The sequence below is a fragment of the Enhydra lutris genome, unplaced genomic scaffold, assembly GCF_002288905.1.
Source record: "Enhydra lutris kenyoni isolate GAN:26980312 unplaced genomic scaffold, ASM228890v2 scaffoldscaffold7, whole genome shotgun sequence".
Lineage (NCBI taxonomy): Eukaryota > Metazoa > Chordata > Mammalia > Carnivora > Mustelidae > Enhydra > Enhydra lutris.
In genome coordinates this window covers 9,685,952-9,706,959 of record NW_019154091.1, presented here as the reverse complement: position 1 = coordinate 9,706,959, position 21,008 = coordinate 9,685,952, and the positions used below count along the sequence as shown (strand labels likewise).

The following is a 21,008-nucleotide window of genomic DNA, read 5'->3' as shown; positions in this document are numbered from 1 at the left end:
GACGGGGAGGTCGGTCTCCAGAGGGGAACTTACCTGAGGGTGGACAAACAGCAGAACCAGAATCAGAAACAGAGCCCGTGGGTTCTTGTTATCTACCAGCGCAGCAGGGGATCCCGAGCTTCCGGTTTCCATAGTGACAGCCCTGCAGGTGTGATGATAGTCCCTCAGCCCCGGGGGCTGCCCAGAGCAGACACAAAGTCAGTGCCGTAGCCTAGCCTCAGAGGACTGTCATCTCTCCCCCGGGGCGGGGGCAGGTTCGTCAGTCTCTCCAGGATTTGGGGTACCCCCCGTTTTTTAAATGCTTACACCCCGCATCACAGAGGGAATTTCTAGGTTACAGACGTTTTCTTAAATAGGCAAGAATTAAGTTGGTTTTCCGTGTTGCCAGATGCCCAGGGTGTATTGGAACTGGCTGTGCTTGGTGTAAAAGTGAGAGGAAGTGTATCCATCCCTTCACAGCTTGTGACCCTTCTGATTACAAGCGAAGCCAGGTAAAGTATCATTTTTTGGTGTTAGAAGGTTTAACCAAAAAATAAATGTTTGTGGGGAGCCTGGGTGGCTCAGTGGGTTAGGCCTCTGCCTTCGGTTCAGGTCATGATCTAAGGGTCCTGGGCTCGAGCCCCGCATCGGGCTCTCTGCTCAGCGGGGAGCCTGCTTCCTCTCTCTCTCTCTGTCTGCCTCTCTGCCTACTTGTGATCTCTGTCAAGTAAATAAAATCTTTAAAAAAATAAATAAATAAATGTTTGTGACCACCCAGTCCCGGTCTGTCTTTCGTGTTTGTTTCAAACTCTAAGTGTCCCATCTGTTTGGGTGTTGAAGGGCTATTCTTCATTCCAGGAGCACTGTCCAGTCACTGTGGAGAAACGGACACCACCCGAGACAGCAGGAGGAGGAAGAGTCCCGGAGAATAGGAGTAATAGGACCCATCCCGGCTTGCAGGTCAGACCCTGGTTTGGGACTCCTAATGGAAAAAATTCCCCTTGTGAATGACAATAACAACTCCTCCCACTTTGAGTTCCTTTTGAAAATGCCCTGTTTTACTTTCCACCAAAATTCCCTTTTTTACCTTCGATTTTTAACCAAGTTTCACTTAATTGGCTCAATACATCAAAGGCTGTGCACTCACATAAAAGAAATTAAAATTCTGTAATTATGAAAAATGATATCATTCCAGTAGGAGTAAAATCTTCAAGGTGACTTGGCAGCTCACTCTGGGGGAGTTAGAAGGAAGCAGAGAGTGCACAGTACTGAGGGGATTTCAGTTCGAACCACACATTGTCGTGACTTTCCTGGGGGTTACTGGGGTGAAGGGAGTCTATGCAAAATATACCAACTAACCCCCTTCAGATCACCTCTCTTTACTTTGCAGAGGTGACGTGACCCATAGTTAATTGTGTCAAAACAAAGAGTTGTGTCTTATGACATCCACTTTTCCCCAAAATTTTCTTCATGGAAAAATATTTTCCATCGAATTTCCTTGGAAATTCCATGGATTTTATTCATAGCAAATCACCAAGTTCAACCAGCAGACATGTTTGAAAAGTAAGGATAGGACAATGTGAATGTTCCAGTGGTTGTGCCCAGTGGCTGACTTCACTGAGCCGACAGGAGTTAATTGAGCATGTACTAGGTGGTGACAAACAGAAAAGGATAGGTTCTTGCGCTTATGAATCTGGAGGTCTAGCAGGGGCAGATAAATTAAAACACAACATTTCTTTTTTTAAAAAAAAAAAGACTTTGTTTTCTATTTCATGACTAATCTATGGCTTTGATTTATCCATTTGCTGTTATTTAAGGTCAAGCGCCAATATAGTAGATAAGTAGCACATTTTTCATCGCTACTGAAAAGTTGATAATAACTTCCGGTGAATAACTACCAGGCAGAGGGACTGTGAATCAAAATGGATTACGAAGTTAATTAAAGGCATTAGAAAGGCTTGGTATGCCAGTCTCTCCAGATTTGAAGTCTTTGAGGTTTTATTAAGTGGTGGGCTACTACTCTTCTCTTCCCATTAGCTCATAGAACTAAGACAGAATGACAGGTATTTGGATCAAGAACATAGTGGCTTCTTAAAAGAGTTAAATTTCGGGGTGCCTGGGTGGCTCAGTTGGTTGAGCAACTGCCTTCAGCTCAGGTCATGATCCCAGAGTCTTGGGATTGAGTCCCACATCGGGCTCCCAGCTCCATGGGGAGTCTGCTTCTCCCTCTGACCTCCCCTCTCATGCTCTCTCTCTGTCTCTCGAATAAATTAAAAAAAATTAAAAAAAAAGAGTTAAATTTCTCTTTTGTTGCTGTTTTAATTGTTTCCTTCAGTTTTAGCAAGATACACCTAACAGAATTTACCATCTTTGCCACTTCTAAGTGTACAGTTAGTGGTTTTAAGGACACGCACCCTCTTGTGGAACCATCGCCACATTCCCTCTCCAGAACGGATTTCACCTTGCAAAACTGAAACTTTATACCCATTAAAAAATAACTTCCCATTTTCTCTCTCCCCATCCCTGCCCCCCGCCAGTCCCTGGCAACCACCATTCTACTTCCTGTCTCTATGAATTTGATGACACTAGGTACTTCATCTAAGTGGAGTCATATAGGAACTGTCCTTTTGTTGACTTACTTCATTTAACATAATGTCCTCAAGGTTCATCCATATTATTAGCATGGAACACGATTTCTTCCCTCTTAAAGGTCGAAAAACATTCTACTTTGTGCATATAGTACATTTTGTTTATCCATTCATCTGTGGATGGACACTTGGGTTGCTTCTACTTCTTGGCGATTATGAATAATGCTACTATAAACATGGGTGTACAGATACCTCTTGAAAACCCTGTTTTGATTCTTTTGGGAATATATCCAAAGGGGACTTGCCAAATTATATGATAATCCTATTTTTAATTTTGAGGGGAATGCCATGCTATTTTTCATGGTGTTCTGCCATGTTACATTCCCACCAATAGTGTACAAGCTTTCCAGTTTCTCCACATCCTTCTAACTCTTGTGATTTTTGTGATTGTTTTTAATGGTCACCATTCTAAGTGGGTATAAGGTGGTATTTCATTGTGGATTTGAGTCATTTTCCCTAAAGGTTAGTGATACTGAGCATCTTTTCATGTGCTTGTTGGCCATTTGTGTATCTTCTTTGGAGAAATGTCTGTTCAAGTTCTTTGCCCATTTTTCAATCAGGTTGTTTTATTGTTGTTGATTTATCAGAGTTCTTTATATATTCTGGATATAAACCCTTTATCAGATACATGATTTGCAAATGTTTTCTCCTCTTCTATAGGTTGCCCTTTCATTCTGTGGATTGTAGACTTCGATGCACAGAAGTTCTTAATTTTGATGAAGTCCAGTTTTTCTTTCTTTTTTTTTTTTTTAATTTTGTTGCCCATGCTTTTGGTGTCCTATCCAATCATTGCCAAATCCAACGTCATGAAGCTTTTTGCCCATGTTTTCTTCTAAGAGTCTTAAAGTTTTAATTCTTACTTTAGATCTTTGGTCCATTTTTAGTTAATTTTCATATATGGCATAAAGTAAGGGTCCAACTTCATTCTTTTCCAGGTGGATATCCAGTTTTCCCAACACCACTTGTTGAAAGACTGGCTTTTTCCCATTTAATGGTCTTGGCACCCTTATCAAAAATCATTTCATCAGATATGCAAGGATTTACTTCTGGGCCATCTGTTCTGTTCTGCTGGTCTATATGTCTGTCTTTATACCCATCTCACACTGTTTTCATTACTGTAGCTTTGTAATAAGTTTTGAAATCACAAAGTGTGAGTCCTTCAACTTTATTTGTCTTTTTTAAGACTGTTCAGGAAAAAGTTAAATTTTATTTTGAGGTAATTATAGATTACATGTACTTTTAAGAAAATAATACAGAGAAATCTTCCATATCTTTTGCCCAGTTTCCATCAGTTGTAATATCTTGCAAAACCATCACACAATATCACAACCAAGAAATTGACAGGGATAACAGTCAAATACAGAACAGCTCTATCACCATACCCCCTTTCCTCCTCCCTCTCACTCCCCATTTCTAACCCTTCACATCTACTAATCTGTTCTCCATTTCTATAATTTTATAATTTCAAGGAGTCTGTGTAAATGGAATCATCCCGACATGCCCTTTTGGGATTGGCCTTTTTAACTCAACATAATTCTCTGGAAATTCATCCAAGTTCTTTTGCAGATCAATAGTGTGTTCCTTTTTTATTGCTGAGTGGTAATCCAGGCAATGACTTTTAAAATTTCTTCTATATTAGTGTCTTCCTGTGCTTTTTGACCTTTGACACTGGGCTGTTAAAAGAACTGGCTGGGTTACCAAGAGGACAGAGCAAGGCTGAACACAACTGGGAGCCCAGGCCCATCTCTAGGGCTGCTATGTGAATGACCCTTCTTAGTTTGGAGAAAGGTATTTTGTTGATACTGGAATGTTTCCTTTAAATATATGGCTCAGAGCAGAATCTCAATTTAGGATCATAGGGAATGGCGTAGTATTGGTCACAGGAGGGATTTCTCCTGCTCTGCCATATACGACTGTCTTTTGTTATCCTGGGGATGTGTAACCCCACGTTTCCAGTTTGGGTCCTGTGTTGGCCTTGATTGAAGTACTGAACGCTTTTCCTAGCAGAGAAGCCACTGAGAGCTCTCCCTCCATACATCTTTCTGTGTCACCCCTGTACTGAGTGCTTCCCGTGGGCTGGGTGCTGGAGACAGGAGATGGTAACAGTGCAGACATGTTCTTTGGCTTCATGACGCTGAGCTAGAGTTGACGCTTCCTACAGGTGTCGTTTTGAGCATCTGGTCGATGCCATTATATCGAGCTTTGTAGCTGTAATGAGGAGGGCACAAATGAATCCAGCACATGTCTTGCCATCAGATTCAAGAATCTTCTACATGAGTACATAAGAAAGAATATTAAATAAAAATATTAGCATAGGAGAAGCACCAGAAAGTATGCCAACTCAGAGAGCCTGGCTGTGCCCACAGCCTTGGCTCAGTTGTTCCTGTTTATTGATGCCCAGTGCCTGGCAGCTGAAAGCACTGAATCAGCGTGGTTGGTGAAGGTTTGATGGACAGATGGATTGATGGACAGAGATGGAACTTCAGCCAACCGCTGAGGGACGAAACACATGGAGACAGAGGACTGAGTGTTCTAAACAGAGCGGCTAGCATTAGCAAAAGCATAATGGGTCACCAGAAAATTCCAGGGCATCCATACCTGGGGTCCAGGAGACCCCAAGTAATTCAGTCTGACCAGAGATGGGTGCAGGAAATCCTGGGACACAGGGCTGACATGACCCAATAGCCGGCATTTGTGGGGCCTTCCACACCAGGCTGAGGAGCCTGGCTTTTGTTCTCCAACATCTGCAGAATGCTACTCGAGACATTTATCTTTTAAGCTGGGAATTGGCTCATCCAAGGACGTGGCACTTAGGAGACAGGGTTCCTGGTTCAGGCTCGGGTTGGGCCTCCTGCCGTCATGCTGGTCCATGCACCTATCCCCAGTCCCTTTACCGGAGCTACAAATACGGTCATTTATCGGGGAGGGGGCTGCCTTAAGGAAAGGCATCACCACAACAGGGAAGTGAACTCAAAACCCTATGTTTGCCCTTTGGATGAGAAGTGTTTTCAGCTGTAGAAGCCAGTCTCTCCCAGGGGGTTGGCCCCGGGGAACCCTGCACTCACTTCTCTTCCTTTTCTTAACAGTCTTCCACCTGCTGAGAGAAGCGCTGGCTGCTCTCCCTTTCCTGTTCTCACGGAAAGGTTGTGAAGGTCTATGATACGATGTTGTTCTAATATTTGCTACTCTTCGCTGTCGGCTTATCTCGGTCAGGTGGAAACACGCCCTACAAAGCCATGGCTCCTGCTCCCGAGCATTCACCTACATTCCCCGTGTTCTTTCATTGTCTTCCTCACCCCTCCTTTTCCCGTCCTCTGCCACTTCTGAACATGCATCCTAATTTCTCACAGGCAATCCGAATCGACTCCTTCGCAGACCTTGCCTTTAGCAGCGAGATGAAGTTTAAGACCTACCTTGTTGCGTGGCTTCTGTGGGCGTAGCAGTGGGCTCCGTGCCGTTGAAGGCACCGGCAAGCGTTCATTGATCCAGTCATTCAAAATGTGTTTATTGAGCACACTGTGTGCTAGATGGGGGCAAAACGTGTGCTTCAAGGAACTTGCATTGCAGCACTTACAATATATTGGAGGAAATAAAATCCATTTTCGTGAAGCAGTTCAGTGCGTGCAACAGAAGAAGGAATAAGAAGGACCGCCGGGCTGTACTAGCTTGCACGGTGGTGACCCACAGTTGCTGAGCCTGTGCTGTGTCCTGAACTCAGAGTAGCTCTTGACGTGAGCTCACAGTGTCCCCATTTTACAGACAGAGAGCTGTTGGTGTGCGGAGGATAGGTAGCTAGTAAATGATAGTCAAGAGCTCTGAACACAGGCAGTCTGACGCTGGAGCCTACAGTTTTAACCACTACTCTACTCTGTAGGACCTCGAAGGATGGAAACAAGCATGAAATGATGTCGTGTTCATGATAAGAGTCAGTCTGGAGGGAAGAAAACTAACACTGGCTTCTCTTGGCATTCGACTGGCAGAGCCTGGCCCGTCCATGGCACAAACATGGGTGGGCTGAAGACCTCCAGCCAGGGCCAGGGGGGGTATCAGCCTCCGAGCCCCCAGAGAGGGGATGCTGGGGTGTGGTGAGAGTGGAGGGAGCAGACCCCAGCAAGACTGATATCTTCTCCAGCACTAGGAGAGCCAAAGAGGCCCAAGGTGGAAAACTGAGGCCCAGAGGAAACTGGAGTGGCACGAGCATCATGCTGGAGTCGAAACCCAGCAGATGGGTGGATTTGGAGAGGTTGGGTCTAATTTACAGTCAGGCCTCTCTCCAGGGGCGGAGCTGCCCACTCTGGTCCTGGAGTCCCAGTCACCCAAGCCAGTTCTGAGCTGCCACACTCAGAAGGTTAGTGGCCAAAAGTGACTACTGTGCGGAGTGGCCTTGGCAGCCCCTCCTGGGGCCGTATCAGCCTCCCTGTAGAGTCCCCATGTCAGAGAAGCGAGCCTTGATCTCCTAGCCCAGGACCTTGGTCTGTCATCTTCTGGTCTATCTCAGTTGTCATTCTGACTCTTGGTATGTCCCAGGACCCACTGGAGATTGGAGGTTACATCCCAAGTTTCCTGGGGCCTGTCCCAGGGCTGCCAGGAGGGAGTGTGACTGCGTTGTTCTCTCTAGTGCTCTCCTTTTGCTTTGGCGGGACTGTATTTTCTTTCAGGATCTCACCTCCTTTTATACCTCCCCATTCCCCCTGCCAGTCACCGCTTTTTTTCAGTTTCTCCATTTCATGAATACATAACTTCTGTCCTTCTCAGTCATTAATAAAGATGTTAAATAATTCTGAACCAAATATTCACCCCTGTCGAGCCCTACAGGACATTTTACTTTAATTAGTTGTGCTACCTTTCATCTCTCTAATGTCCTTTGGTTTCAGATTTCCAGCTGGTTTTGAATCCATGTGACTTTTCATCCAGTCCTGTTTGAACTAATTTTGCCAGTGAAACTCTGAGAGACGTTTTTCTGAGCGTTGATTTGGGTCCAGGCCTACCAAGAGCTTTGCTATATTCAGATTTTTTTAAAACAGATTAATAGAGTACAATTTGGTCTTAATAAATGGAGCCTTCGTAATGCACCTCTTTCCAATGTTCTTTTCAATCATGGCAGTAGTTTCTCCATTAATGTCACGGTAATTTGAATTGTGTTGACGTCAGACTTCACAAAACGTACTCTGTCAGAAGCGACCCTCTCAGACCTTTCCAGAGATAGCTATTCTTAAGGGCTGTGCTGTTTCCAGTATTCCACAGTGACTTCGTTTTAAGAAAATAAAAACAAATGGGGATTCTGTAATCACCTAATTAACCAGTTTCTAATGTACTTTCATATACAAAATGGGGAGTAATTTAAACCGGTGAGTGACCAGAGTTTATAGTGTTTTATTAAATAATTTAAACTTGGGCAGCCATTTAAAAAGCGTTCTTCTGTCTTTAAAATGTAACTGACAAGAAGTGGACTGTTCCAAGGTTAATTGCCGAACAACGCGGGTTGTGAAGGTTACTGTCATGGGTATTTAGATTTGGCGTATGGAAATCCTTGGTCCTAAGACGAGGGTGGAGTCCTACTGTATGGCTGGAAGAAAGCATCTCTTTATATCAAACTAGATTCTGTTTTTAAATTAACCCATTCTGTGTGTCAGCTCGGGGGGTCCACGACTTCCTACCAGGCTGTGAGATTAACTCTTGATTAAAATATAACAACAGGCTTAAAGTAAGTGTGTGAAACATTTGTCGGGAGGTCATTCTTTGCCTTCTGTCTGTACAGGATTTTTAAAACCTTTATCAGTAAAAATAGAAAATGTTAAATTTCTAAGAATTGTTACAGCCCCATGGTACAGCTGTACAGCTACCCCCATTTTTTTTTATACCTGCACAGTGTATTCGATGAGGTCCTCTTGCTAGCTCTTTAACTCACTTATTAAGAGAGGTTCTCCAAGCAAACAAAGGGCAACTAATCTGACCCTCTTTGCAAACAGACTAGAAGCATCTGCTTTCAGGAGATAGACCAGGGCTGGATTTCATCCTAGACCGCCGATGGAAACAATTCTCGAAACAATAAGGTTTAAAAATAAAATCCTTTTGAAGTAGCAGGGCTCTCTCTGTTCAGGGAGAAATAAAAAGTTAATAAGGCAATGTGGTGGGTCCTCCAATGGCATTTACAGAACCGTTTAAGGAGCAAAATACAACCCCCGAAAATATTTTTTTTTTTACATTAGTTATAAGGTTCTTTTTATCCTCTCCCAAGGGTAGAGAAGTAGCATTTCTTTGGGGTGTGTGAGACTCTGGTTGGAGCAGATATCCCAGTATAAATACAGGAATCCAGAAGGGCTGTCCAGAAAGAAACGTGGAGATCGTGGCAGACTTGGGCGAAAATGTGAGTCTTCATTGGGATTAACATATAACAAAACACAGGCTATCTTGCCACCCTAAGGTGGCAGCAGACTTCCCCCGTGCAAGGGCTGGCATGTTTCTTCTCCAAAGAGCCAGATGGTGTAAGGTTTAGGCTTCATTTGCTCCGCGGTTTCTGCCACAGCTACTCCCCTCTGTAGCACGAAGCAGCCATGGGCGAGCCATCAATGAATGGGGTGGACACTAAAATCGGCATTTCATGTATTTTCACATGTCATGGAACATTATTACTTCTTTGACATTTCTTTCATGGGCCATACAAAGGCAGGCAATGGGCTGGATTTGGCTTGCTACAGGCAGATCCACTAGTCAGCCAACTCCTGCTCTGGTGCCCACAGAGATCATATGCCCCCACGACACCTGTTGCTGTTCTGGGGACCCCTACGTGCTCAATACATACGTGTTCACTTAGCTGTCACCATGTCAGAGTGAATAGTAAGCCTTTAGCCATAGAGCACACACTTGACATTTGCAAGGGATTTATCTTGAAGTCTTTGCTAATCCCCCTACTCCAAGTACCACTCCTGCAGCTAATTTCCCCTATAAAGTGCAGTCAAGTATAACAGAGTAATTAAAGTGACCCTTTCAGACCCTTCGTGATTCTATAAATATGGGGCGAAAGTCTCTACTAAGTGATTAAAATAAATTCTGCCATGGAAATCAATTCTCTGTCACATGACATCATTGCTGGGATGACACGAACGATGAATTTACCTCAACCCACAGAACCAATCCATAGTGCTAATGAGTGTTGGTGACCGCTCTGACATATAGCACCTGTGTTTGCCGAGGAGCAGAATCACACCTTCCTCTCAGCAGGAGGCTCTGCAAGAACAGCCCCACAAGTCCACTGTGACAAGCATCACACCTATAAAGGAGTGGGGAACAGGAGGCTGCTTCAGGAAGCAGGTGGTAGACAGGTGTTGGGCGTGACTGATGCTCTCCCAGTGCCATTGGTGGCCTCTTCCTGGATTGGGTCCTCCACATGGATACACTGGCATTGATGGCTTAGCCAAATTTCACATGACTCTGTGTCTCTAGCCCTGGAGGTTGTTTTCAAACATCAACTATGCGAGTATGAAATGCTGTCATGCTAGAGATCTGCTGTACTTTATATCGGCCAGAATCAGAATTTTCTGTCCTGTTCTGATCACCCTGTCATAGAAGAACACAGACATGCGGGAAATGGTCTATACGAAAGAATGACAAAATGATCAAAACGATAGATGGTAGCATCTGAGGAGAAAAGTGAAAGAAATCAGAATTGTCTCATCTTTGAAAGGGAAAGTGATTCTGCCATCAAATGAAGGCCTTTTTCTTTTAAGGAGAATTTGTCATTTTTTTTCCTTACCTGTGTGGAACCCTTCCGTTTTTTTTAGATTTTATTTATTTATTTATTTATTCATTCATTCATTCATTTATTTGAGAGAGAGAGAAAGAGAGCATGAGTGGGGGGAGAGGGAGAGAAAGAATCCCAAGCAGACTCTACGCTGAGTGCAGAGTTTGACACGGGGCTCCATCCCATGACCCCGAGACCGTGACCTGACCCAAAACCAAGAGTCAGATTTTTGAGGAAATTTTGATTAGACATTGCAAACAGAGAAGTAAGGTGTCTATACGTACATGAATGGGTACAATGGAGAAGACACAATTGACCACACCAGTTTGGCTTCTGACTATTGGATATTAGGTGGCGGATTGGGTTGATTTTCAAATAGCCCAACTGAGACAAACAAAAAATAGGCACTGCTTTCTAGGGAATTAAATTTATCCAGAATGACATTTATTCCAGCTTAATGATAATGCTTCTTGGCCTAGCTTCAGCGGACGCCATGTCTTCCCTTTCATATTGTTGGATGGGGAGCCGTAAGGCACTGAGCATTTGCAAGACTCTGATGAGATCTCACCCTTCAAACAGAATGTCAGACTCTTCAACTGTATTTTCAACTGTCTTGTGAGACGAAGACTAATTGGTTTGACCTCATGCTGTCGCATGTTGAGAGACATGAATCTTCAGCACTCTTCCTTGAATTCATTGATTTCATTAAACACTGTCTGCTTGTGTTTGCAAAATGTCGTAATTTCCCAGTGATTTCTTTGAACGGCAGCACATAAACAGATTTTTTGGAACAATGCCATTTCTTAGCTTTGATCTTGTGTGTGAATCTTTATTTCCAACAGGTCTTTTACATTAAGTCCATTGAGCCACGGAAGATATCGACTTTAGGGAAAAGCAACGTGATCGTCACGGGGGCAAACTTTACCCAGGCATCCAAAATTACTATGATCCTGAAAGGAACCAGTACTTGCGAGAAGGATGTGTGAGTTGACATAATAGTCATTTATCCTTGATAATATAGTAAAAAGCTCAACCTTATGCCAGAGGCATATCATTGTGATTACGATCTTCTCAGAGTATTGCCATGTGCCAAAATTGGCCGTTGGTCTGCATATTTGATAAGACATAATTTCAAGGAGAATAATTTAAACACCACATTTGAAGTTAATTGTGAGAGAATCTGTTCCCTCTTACCCCCCAAAACCTCAGAACCCACTAATTTTAGGGCCTTGCCTATTTGAGGTCTTAATCCATATCCATTAATAAAATCAAGTATTTTGGATAACAAACATGATCTTGAAAATGATCCCCTTAGGAAATTAGTTGCATTCTTAGGAATTTGATGGTAAAATAGAACAGCTCTTCCAATGTATCACCCAAAGTTGAAAAAAGAAGCTTCCTGATCTGTTTTATTCGTTATAGCCTTCTCTTCATTGGATTGGTGTCAGGCTACATGAACGAAATGGAACATATGTTAGTAGTTAAAGAAAAAAAGACCAAACTCCCCAACACAGATATCTGGTCAGTGTACCGTTTGAACACCATTATTTCTGGGATTTCTTTTCCCCTAACTCATCCTTTCAGTGAAACTTTGAGAGACAAAAGAATTTTTCAGTGTCTCCCCAACATTCTTGTGCAAATGTTACCCCCAAGAGAAATCATAATAATAATTCAATAGATAATTTGAGTTTTCTGCTTGTTAGCTTTTATAACTTTGAGTTAATTTGAAGTAAAAGACATCCACAATCTCTATGAAGTATAACACCGAGCTCGTTCGCATCGTGGAAATGCATAGGAGCCAACGTGTTGAAGCATGATGTTTTGGTTTTTAACTACTACAACAGATTTGTATGGCATTTTAATCTGCCATACTTATTTACTGAATTTTCTGAATTTTCTGTTTTAATTCATTTGCTGCATATCACTGCCATCCTCTTCCCCCTCCCCGCAGTAAATCTGGGATGTCTGTCATCTTGATGGAGAAAGCTGTTTGTGGGAGGCTCTGCTGTTTACCAGAATTATCAAGCACACATTAACGGCTATATCTATGCGGCATAGGCATTTTTGTGCCGTTGATCCTGGCTAAATACCTTATTGCAAAAATCTTTCATTTTGTGTAGCAAAATCTGTGAAGTTAGACACCTGTGTGTTCACCGAAAGGCAATCATCGCCACTGGAAAATAAGTCGGTGTTCAGAGCATTACCCTATTTTTGACTCTTTATGCTCTCATTTCAATTCCGAATGTGTCTTGAGATACTGCAGTTATTAGATTAAATGACTCTGAGGCCTTTCTGCGTGTAGCATTTCAGTAACCACATCAGAGTGGTGAACCCAAGTTCACGAGGAGTAAACATAATACCCAGTTAATCCTATATGGGAGTTCATGCCATAATCCCGAACTCTTTTACTATGGTATTTTTCAAATGCCTAATTATTCTGAAGGGAAAAAAATACAAGAATAATAGCAGAATGACCCACATGTCCGCCTGTCTCCTTCCAAAATTTGTAAACAAGTCTGGATTTTAATGATCAGCCATTTGACGATGAATTTCCTAGAGCTCTGCTCTGAATATAAAGCTTAGAATGTAAATCCGAGGTAGGGTGAATGCACACTGACTCAGGTGCTTTTTGAATTTGCCTTATTGTTAGGATCTGTTATTACTACCTACAGGATATGTGTGTAAGCGCTAATAATCGTGCACATATGCTCTAGTGTCAATAAAGTCACATGTAGCCTAATTACACCGAGCGTTATTCAGCACAACCCAGTCTTAATGACTTTTTCTTTACAGGGTCATTGTAGACATGATGTACAGAGGAAGTGCAGGTTGCAGAGGGAATATACTAGAAGGCTTTGCTTTTACCCCTGAAGGGTGTGGAGGACAGGCCCCATTGGATGTCAGAAGCACCCAGGATACTTCCAAACAATTTCTTGTCTGCAGCTCCTTGGGAGGCAGCTTGGCTCTGATGCTGATTGAACCCTGAGACCCTGGGGCTCTTGGGATGGGCTCTGGTCATGGGCTCTCTGCTCTCTGAATGGCAGAATCGTCTATCTCTGCCTAGGATGGGGTTCTAACCTGCTCTACTGGAACTTCTCTTTTTTTTAAGCTTTCCATTATGGAAATTTCCAGTCATACCCAAGAGAGAAGAGTACATTGAACTTCTCTGTACCCATCCTCCAGCTTCAAAACTTAGCAACATTTTGCCTGTCTCATTTCATTTTTGGAGGGGAAGGAAGGATGGTGGCTGGGGTTTTTAGAAGCATGTCACAGACCCCATATCCTCTCCCTCACACATAGCTCAGTATATGTCTCCCACAGATAAGGAGAGTGCCATTCTCATGCTCAGCAAAATTAACCAGAATTCCTTAACATAACCTAGGACCACGTCCATGTTCCACTTTCTGTTAGGAGTTCTTAAGGGAAATGGTTACATCTCCTTGCCCCACTTCCATGGGAAATGCAAATAAAAACATAAACATGCACAGAAGAAAGAGGAACCCTGCCCCAGGTGACACCCACAGTGGTCAGCGGCCCCTGATGAACCAGCAGTTGCCTCCAACTGCTGCGATAGTGGGTGGGTTGTTGCAGTTCAAATAAAAGTCATACACGGTCATGTTCAGGAGTCAACTGTGCTAAGCGTCTGAGTCCTTTAAGAGTTGTTTTTCTGCGCTTTTCTAGGATCCAGGTTAGCCACGTGCTAAACGACACCCATATGAAATTCTCTCTACCATCAAGCCGGAAAGAAATGAAGGACGTGTGTATCCAGTTCGATGGCGGGAACTGTACATCTGTGGGACCCTTGTCGTACATCGCTCTGCCACATTGTTCCCTCATATACCCTGCCACCACCTGGATCAGGTGCTTTCTAGATTCATATTTTTCTGTCATTGTGTGTAAAGGGGTCATGATCTCAGGGTTGTGAGAGCGAGCCTCTCCTCGGGCTCCGTGCTGGGCATGGAGCCTGCTGGAGATTCTCTCTCTCCTTCTGTCCCCCTCCCCCTTGCCCCACTCTCTCTTTCTCCCTCTCTCTCAAAAAAAAAAAAAAAAAAAAAAAAAAAAAAAAAAAAAAAGAAAGAAAGAAAAAGAAAAGAAAAGAAAAGAAAGAAAGGGGTCATATGAATAAAGATCACGGATTTCACTCAAATAAAGATAGAAATAGTAGTCCTATGTAAACTCCTCTCACAGAATTCCCCTTAGGATTTATTCCTAGAACACACACACACCTGACCGGAATTTGTCCCCTTCAAAACTGTGAGCGTGTCCTGCTTTCCTCTGAGCTGTGGCTGCCAGGAAGCTCACAGCTAAGTTGTATGTTCATACTGTGGTTTCTCTTCAGATTGTATGTCTTTCACCTTTTAAAATGTTCGTTCCATTGCAGTACCTACACTTAGCCTGCATTTCTGATACAAATACATGACATCTCACTCCTGCCCGTGACCCAAAGCTTCTCTCTTACATCTTTCATTTTATAACCTTTCGAGTAAGCTGTTTTGAATAATTCGAGGAAATATTGGGAGCTATCTAAATGAAAAGCAGTATCTGCATTTCAAAGATCCTCCCTAAGAGAGAGATTGACATTCCAAAATAAACTCTTCCAATATATTAAAAAAAAATTGTCTAGTTGAATTTAAATTCACATTCAGATTTTGAAATATAACCCTAAAGATATTTCCATAGTAAGAGATTTCACCTAACACAGCATGAAGCTGATTTTCAAAGTACTGTCTAGATGAAAATGTAGATGAACCTTTGTTTTTAAAAGAAAAAAGAAAAAAAGAAACAGGAGAAAAACACCTCTAGTCCAGTGTTCCTATTTAAGATTAGGTCAGAGGTGGATGTCAGGGTTGGTTTCTTTTCCTGGCTTGTAGGTAAATGGTCTCTTCCCTTTGTCTTCATATGGTCTTCCCTCTATGACTGTCTGTGTCCTACCCTCCTCTTTTTATAAGGACTCCAGTCATATTACTGGATTAGGGCCCACCCCAATGACCTCATTTAATTTTTAAAGACCCTGTCTCCAAATACAAGGGATGGGGGCTTGGGACTTCCACCGTTCTGCCTCGAACAGTGGTATGAGAAAAAGTGAATTCTCCAAACCAAGCCTCTGGCATTGAACCACCTCCGCTGGGGTCTAAATCCTTCCTACTAATAAACATAAACAGTGACATGGCCCTTCCCACATGCAGTGTGTGTTTCATCTATTAACTCAGTTTATTGTCACAAAGGGAATAGCCCTTTTAGCAGAAGAGGAAACGGAGGCATAGAGCATTACAACGACTTGCCTGGCCTCCCAGGCATTCTGGCCCAGGCTGCTGTGGGCCAAACCACCAGCATTCTGCTTTGCCATCAAATAAGAGGCTTCTTTATTATCTTTTTAATTGAAGTATCATCGACATATGATATTACAAGAGTTTCAGGTGCACAGCATAGTGATTTGATTAGCTTCTTAGTGTCCAGTCACCTGTGCTAATCTGAGCCCAGGACCCTGAGTTTGGCCCGGGCCAGGATGTGGCTCTTAGGCAGCTCAGCCCCAATTTCTAGGAACATCGACAGGCTGGCACGAGGCCAATTCAGCCTTTCCCCCTTGTGACTGAGTCAGGGCCTCATGTCTTCCTTCTGCCCTACACAGATTGGCCTCCTCATGCTCACCTCGAGGTCTTGTCACCCTGGGCCCGGCTGATGCACAGAGCTGACATTCCCAGGCTCCTGTCCCCTGGAATGACCTACATGAATGGGGGGGCGGGGTAGATGAGGGCAGCCAGAGCTGGGGACAGCTGTTTATTTCACATCTAATGACCACTTGGCTTCTGTGCGATTATGTGCTGAGAATATGTGAAATCATTTGGCTTGGTTTTGGAGAGAATGGAGCTGTTATTTATATGGCCTACCAAATGGGAATTTATAGTTTTAATGTCATTTATAATTTTACCTTGTCCAAAATGTTCCCTATCTCCCTAAATAAAGTATAATTGGTAGGTTGGGAGTTTGATTTTGAAAATTGTTAGATTGAAGTATCTTAATATAGATTAAACAGCAATCAAACAAAATTCTGTTTAGTGAAACCTTTTCAGGGTATAGCCAATGATCTTATTATATGTGGCAACGTGACACAGCAAGGCTCCAAATTCTGTAAAAGAATTTGGGCATTTTCCTAGAATTAACGCCGGATCTGACCTGAATTTTTATATTTATGTATCTTAAAGACTATACGTTTGTGGCCAGTATCATTAAAAGAGTTATAGAATTGTCCCACATTTGAAATTAAAATGTATTACTTGGCTCTCAAACGTAACTGAGTTTTATATTAAGTGTGAATAAAGTGATAGCTTTGTTCATAAATGCAAAATGCCTGCCTGTTTACTATGAAACTCCTCTTGTTGCTTTTTTCTTTGCAGTGGTGGTCAAAATATAACCATCGTGGGCAGAAATTTTGACGTAATTGACAACTTAATCATTTCACACGAGTTAAAAGGAAACATAAATGTAAGTCTTCAGCTACCTTGTAATAATAGTAATTTTCAAAGATGATTTTGTTTTCATCACACTACCGTCCCTTGGGGAGTATCTTTTATTTCTGTGCCTTTATAAGCTTTTACCTGTTGGTGGATATACAGCATCTGGGCTCTAAGGGCAGTAATAAGACCTTGTCCTTGTGGTGCAGTATTTCCCATTGTGGCACAGAGGAGAGAGAATGAGCTTGGTATGACAAGGTCTGCCATTGTCGCCATGTGGACTTTGTAGGGAGGCACTATAATGGGACAATGTTTAGGAATAAGTGTGAAAATGCCTGTGAGGGGTGAGCGTGTGATGGCGTTCCCATTGTGTGGACAGAGCTGAGGTTCTGAGGCCAAGTGACCTGCCCGAGTCCCCGAAATCTTGCCATCAACTCCTCCCTTTCCTGCCATTGTCTGATTTGGTCCCTTTCCTTCTGACCTGGCCTCCTCTTACCTGGCATTTTCCCCACATGGGGGTCTGGTTTCCAGCCCTTGTCCACTCGTTAGCACCAACAGGAGGCACAGAAGGGCCTCGTCCCACAAAATGATGCATTTCAGATACAGGTTGGGCCTCTGAGGGCACTCCGACCCTCTTCTCGAATGCTCTCCCCATTCTCTCTTCTCCTTTCTCTCCTTCCTTAACAAGAGATGTGAGAGAAGCAGCCTCTCCGGGCCCCACCTGACCACTTCCTGCCAGAGTGGGCAGGTGCTTCGGACCCATGTGGCTTGGGGCCTAGGCACAGACGGACTTCCTGAGTAATCCTTACAGCCTCGTCATACACACATCCGCCCCCTGACGCAGCCAGAGCCAGTTCCTGGCCTCACCTCCCATCTGGTTCTAGGCCATGTCTTCTCTATGTGAACACACACCAGTTTTTGGTTCTTCACATCGCCAGAAATGCACATGAGAGATCCAGGGTTAGAGAGGTATTCAGGGGGAAGGAGGTGTTGTCTGTCTTAGCCCTTTGTGTCAGATCTTCCCACCTATGGCCTCTTCCTACCCTCTCTTTTCTTTTTCTTTCTTTTTTTTAAGATTTTTTTTTTTTTTTAATTTTAAAGAGAGATTGAGAGAGCACATGGGGGTACAAGGCAGAGGGAGAGGGAGAGAGAGAGTCCAAAGAAGATGCCATTCTAAATGTGGAGCCCAGTGTGGGGCTCAATCCCACAACCCCGAGATCATGACCCAAGCTGAAATCAAGTCAGATACTTGACCAGCTGAGCCACACAGGTGCTCTCCCACCCTCTCTTTTCATCTCCGATAGTAGAAAGTAAAAAACAGGTAAACTCCCACCTGAGATTTTTTTCACAAGTTTTATTGCTCTCTTTTGTTTTTTTGTTTTTGGGTTTTTTGTTTTGTTTTGTTTTGAGATTTTATCTTCAAGCATCCATACCCAACATGGGGCTCAAACTCCCAGCCCCATGGTCAAGTCACACAGCCTGCAGACTGAGCCAGCCAGGAGCCCTTACGGTTGTTCTTCTTCAAGACCATCAACCTCCTCTTTTCCAGGGGCTTTCTGTGTCCATATCTCTGCACCCCTAAAAATGACAGTATTGACATTTTTTGTGAATAAACCTGTAAAACAGGCCACACTTTCTGTATTCTTTCCAGCCTTCATGCATTGCATTTTCATGGGGCCACATTGTCCCTTTTGCTTTTGTTTCCCTGATTTCCTGTTAGGCCTGCAAAACCTTTTCCTCACTTGGGGTCAGTGATTTCCGCTAAGCGCCACAGACATTCCCTGGACGAGGAGGGATGTGGCCAGTGGTGTGCAGGTCACCGCGGCCTCCCGGGGGACGGTCCCCTCCCTGCCTGCATTTCCCAACCCACCTCAAGGACTCACAGGACACACAGACCCTGTAAAGTCTTTGGTGCCAAGCATCCCTCTTTGTCTCGGCTCCTTCTGTCTGCGCCCCTTTCTCCGTTGTATGCCCCCAGGAGCAATTGCTAAGAGCATTTACAGGGACAGCAGCTAGCATCTGTGGAGTGCTGACTGTGTGCCTGGCATGATTTCAAGCATTTCTGCACATGTAATCCCATGTAATTTCACTCCCGTTTAGTTGAATGAGCCCTCATCACATTTAATTTGATTTTGGGTTCATTCAGCCCTGTAAAGGGAGGGTAGTATCAGTTTCCCCATTTTGCAGATGAGAAATTAGAAGCAGAGAAGTTCAGTTGCCCGGGTCATCTTGCTCCTCCTATGCAGGGTTGGGGCTCAGGAACGAAGTTGATTTTTGTTGCTTTTTGAATTGTTTTTTTTGTTTGTTTTTATTTGTTTTTAAAGGTTTTATTTATTTATTTGACAGAGACCGTGAGAGAGAGAACACAAGCAGGGGGAGTGGGAGAGGGAGAAGCAGGCTTCCCGTCAAGCAGGGAGCCCAGGGCTTGAGCCCAGGACCTTGGGATCATGACCTGAGGCAAAGGCAGCTGCTTAACGACTGAGCCACCCAGGTGCCCAGGAATGAAGCTGTTAAAAATGCTCTTTTCTCCTCCCTCAGGTCTCTGAATATTGTGTGACAAATTCCTGCAGGTTTTTAGCCCCCAGTTTAAAGAGTTCAAAAGCGCGTACGAACGTCACCGTGAAGCTGAGAGTCCAGGACACCTTCTTGGACTGCGGAAGCCTGCAGTATCTTGAGGACCCTAGGTTCACGGGGTGTCGGGTCGAACCCGAGGGGGACACAGAGCTGGAAGTGAAAATTCAAGTATGTTTCTCACTTCCTTTGGGTGGGACGCGCCCCCCACCTCTACGGGCAAGGTATGCTTGGGTCTGTGGGTTCCCTTGGGTGCCCTGATTTCTTCTTCTCCTCTTTGTTCTTCACAGAAAGAAAATGACGAGTTCAACATCTCCAAGACAGACATTGAAATCACCCTCTTCCACGGGGAAAACGAGCAATTAAATTGCAGTTTTGAAAACATTACGAGAAATCAAGATCTCACCATCATCCTTTGCAAAATCAAAGGCATCAGTAATGCAAACAGCATCGACACCTCATCCAAGAAAGTTCGTGTAAGTCACCTGACGGTCCTACCTATTGATTATACCTTATTTGAGACACTTGCTTGGCGACACGGGAGCCAGAATGGCATCTGTCACAGATCTCTAGCTCTTAGCTTTAAAAAGCAGATAAGCAAAGCTGCTATTGCAGGCACACTCACAATTCTTCCAAAATAACTGGCGGAACCCATCCATATGCCTATTTGAATGTCAAAGCATTGAACGCACCATTGTCTATAATGCTAACGAGCCTTGATAGCTTTTGTTCTAGCCATACATTTAGACAGTAGCACCTGCAAGTGGAATCTCCAGATCACGGATGAACAAGCCGTCGTTCTTTTGCCAAATGTAAGGATGACATGTCTTAGCGGAAACCCAGAACACTCAGAGTAGCATTCGATTCTGATGGAGACCAGATGATCTCCAGGCCGTGGGCTGCTTCCTCCATCATGGAGTCAGGCTTGCCACAGTTCTCCTCCTGACATGTTTTGAGGGGCCCATCACGGGTAAATTTATGTCCCACAATGAAGATGGGAGACCTTTGGAACAGAAACCTATTAGAAGTCTTTCTTTATGGTGTTCATGCCATATGAGGCTCTCCACAGTCTATACCCCCCAAAATGCTTTATGATCTGTAGTCATAAATATTGAATAAAGGTCAAGAAAAAAGAGCATCAGACTACAGCACCCACACCCACCCACCCACCCACACAAAATATGTGCTCATGTCCCAGCTGTGCCAGCTAATAGTTGCATGGCTTTAGGTAAGTCACTTGGCTTAGCTGAGCCTCCCATGGTCCATCTGTGTGGTAAAGAGGATAACCAATAATCAGTATGACAATCAATAATCAATATGATCAGCAGTAATGACAGCTGAACTCAAAAGCGCCCCCACAGGTCACACTGGCTGAGGAGAGCAACGCTAGCTATCTCTATTCATAAAATGGTCTCTGAGTGCCTCTTCTGTGATGAGAACACAGGGGAGAAGAAAACAGACCCCCCAAGTTCTGCCTTTGTGGGGATTACCTAAGGAGACGTGGAGCAAAGAATGTATATGAAAAATGTATGAGGTGGTGGTGATCGCCACGGAGAAGCATGAAGCAGGGGCAGGCGGTGCTGCAGACAAGAGACCTTGCAGCCAAGGTCTCCCTGG

At 43.8% G+C, this 21,008-nt stretch overlaps 1 protein-coding gene across 1 annotated transcript in view; it reads left to right on the top strand.

The window, feature by feature from the left end:
* The window catches only part of LOC111142060 (plexin C1), a 143,467-nt gene that overhangs the window by 66,951 nt on the left and 55,508 nt on the right, over positions 1-21,008 (top strand). The window contains exons 8-14 of the mRNA XM_022495004.1: positions 389-491; positions 838-939; positions 11,211-11,350; positions 14,050-14,229; positions 16,764-16,851; positions 19,359-19,562; positions 19,682-19,867. Coding sequence (XP_022350712.1) covers positions 389-491; positions 838-939; positions 11,211-11,350; positions 14,050-14,229; positions 16,764-16,851; positions 19,359-19,562; positions 19,682-19,867 — 1,003 coding nt within the window. The remainder of the gene's footprint in view (positions 1-388; positions 492-837; positions 940-11,210; positions 11,351-14,049; positions 14,230-16,763; positions 16,852-19,358; positions 19,563-19,681; positions 19,868-21,008) is intronic.